The sequence below is a fragment of the Oncorhynchus mykiss genome, chromosome 2 (assembly GCF_057628025.1).
Source record: "Oncorhynchus mykiss isolate SJ-2025 chromosome 2, ASM5762802v1, whole genome shotgun sequence".
Taxonomy (NCBI): Eukaryota; Metazoa; Chordata; class Actinopteri; order Salmoniformes; family Salmonidae; genus Oncorhynchus; species Oncorhynchus mykiss.
In genome coordinates this window covers 2,600,001-2,602,500 of record NC_143023.1, presented here as the reverse complement: position 1 = coordinate 2,602,500, position 2,500 = coordinate 2,600,001, and the positions used below count along the sequence as shown (strand labels likewise).

Genomic DNA, 2,500 nt, shown 5'->3' with positions numbered 1-2,500 from the left:
CAGTGTGTGTGTGGACTCACCGATGTAGACTCGTCTGCTGTATCGCTGCATTAGCAGCAGGACAAACACATGGAGAGGAATCAGGTTGATGATGAAGACGTAGCCTCCCCATGCAGACACCTGGAACACACACACACACACACACACACACACACACACACACACACACACACACACACACACACACACACACAGAGAGAAGGAACAACACCAGTGAGAGGTGACCTACACACCTCCAGCATAAGGACAGTGTAGCTGGAACCCCTGTGTTGCAAACAGTATCGTCTCACTGTCCACTGTCCCTGTCCCTGTCCACTGTCCCTGTCCCTGTCCCTGTCCACTGTCCCTGTCCACTGTCCACTGTCCCTGTCCACTGTCCCTGTCCACTGTCCCTGTCCACTGTCCCTGTCCCTGTCCCTGTCCACTGTCCCTGTCCCTGTCCACTGTCCCTGTCCACTGTCCCTGTCCCTGTCCACTGTCCACTGTCCCTGTCCACTGTCCCTGTCCCTGTCCCTGTCCACTGTCCCTGTCCACTGTCCCTGTCCACTGTCCACTGTCCCTGTCCACTGTCCCTGTCCACTGTCCCTGTCCACTGTCCACTGTCCCTGTCCACTGTCCCTGTCCACTGTCCCTGTCCCTGTCCCTGTCCACTGTCCCTGTCCACTGTCCCTGTCCACTGTCCCTGTCCACTGTCCCTGTCCACTGTCCACTGTCCACTGTCCCTGTCCACTGTCCCTGTCCACTGTCCACTGTCCCTGTCCACTGTCCACTGTCCCTGTCCACTGTCCACTGTCCACTGTCCCTGTCCACTGTCCCTGTCCACTGTCCCTGTCCACTGTCCACTGTCCCTGTCCACTGTCCCTGTCCACTGTCCCTGTCCACTGTCCACTGTCCACTGTCCCTGTCCACTGTCCCTGTCCACTGTCCCTGTCCACTGTCCACTGTCCCGGTCCACTGTCCCTGTCCACTGTCCCTGTCCACTGTCCACTGTCCCTGTCCCTGTCCACTGTCCACTGTCCCTGTCCACTGTCTGCTGTCCACTGTCCCTGTCCACTGTCCCTGTCCACTGTCCCTGTCCACTGTCCCTGTCCACTGTCCCTGTCCACTGTCCACTGTCCCTGTCCACTGTCCACTGTCCACTGTCCCTGTCCACTGTCCCTGTCCACTGTCCCTGTCCACTGTCCCTGTCCACTGTCTGCTGTCCACTGTCCACTGTCCCTGTCCACTGTCCCTGTCCACTGTCCCTGTCCACTGTCCACTGTCCCTGTCCACTGTCCCTGTCCACTGTCCCTGTCCACTGTCCCTGTCCACTGTCTGCTGTCCACTGTCTACTGTCTACTGTCTGCTGTCCACTGTCTACTGTCTACTGTCCCTGTCTACTGTCCATCTACTGTCCTGGGCCATACTGGGCCATCCCTGTCCCTTACAGACACAGCATTGTGGAGGACCATCTATGTCCCTTACAGACACAGCATTGTGGAGGACCATCCCTGTCCCTTACAGACACAGCATTGTGGAGGGCCATCCCTGTCCCTTACAGACACAGCATTGTGGAGGGCCATCCCTGTCCCTTACAGACACAGCATTGTGGAGGGCCATCCCTGTCCCCTACAGACACAGCATTGTGGAGGGCCATCCCTGTCCCCTACAGACACAGCATTGTGGAGGACCATCCCTGTCCCCTACAGACACAGCATTGTGGAGGACCATCCCTGTCCCCTACAGACACAGCATTGTGGAGGACCATCCCTGTCCCTTACAGACACAGCATTGTGGAGGGCCATCCCTGTCCCCTACAGACACAGCATTGTGGAGGGCCATCCCTGTCCCTTACAGACACAGCATTGTGGAGGGCCATCCCTGTCCCTTACAGACACAGCATTGTGGAGGGCCATCCCTGTCCCCTACAGGCACAGCATTGTGGAGGACCATCCCTGTCCCTTACAGACACAGCATTGTGGAGGGCCATCCCTGTCCCCTAAAGACACAGCATTGTGGAGGGCCATCCCTGTCCCTTACAGACACAGCATTGTGGAGGACCATCCCTGTCCCTTACAGACACAGCATTGTGGAGGACCATCCCTGTCCCTTACAGACACAGCATTGTGGAGGGCCATCCCTGTCCCTTACAGACACAGCATTGTGGAGGACCATCCCTGTCCCTTACAGACACAGCATTGTGGAGGGCCATCCCTGTCCCTTACAGACACAGCATTGTGGAGGACCATCCCTGTCCCTTACAGACACAGCATTGTGGAGGGCCATCCCTGTCCCCTACAGACACAGCATTGTGGAGGACCATCCCTGTCCCTTACAGACACAGCATTGTGGAGGGCCATCCTTGTCTCTTACAGACACAGCATTGTGGAGGGCCATCCCTGTCCCCTACAGACACAGCATTGTGGAGGGCCATCCCTGTCCCTTACAGACACAGCATTGTGGAGGACCATCCCTGTCCCTTACAGACACAGCATTGTGGAGGGCCATCCCTGTCCCTTAC

General features: G+C 57.5%; 1 protein-coding gene across 1 annotated transcript in view; it reads right to left on the bottom strand.

Moving 5' to 3' along the window:
* LOC118937320 (dolichyl-diphosphooligosaccharide--protein glycosyltransferase subunit STT3B) overlaps window positions 1-2,500 on the bottom strand; it is a 141,248-nt gene that overhangs the window by 65,709 nt on the left and 73,039 nt on the right. The window contains exon 5 of the mRNA XM_090216089.1: window positions 21-120. Coding sequence (XP_090072215.1) covers window positions 21-120 — 100 coding nt within the window. The remainder of the gene's footprint in view (window positions 1-20; window positions 121-2,500) is intronic.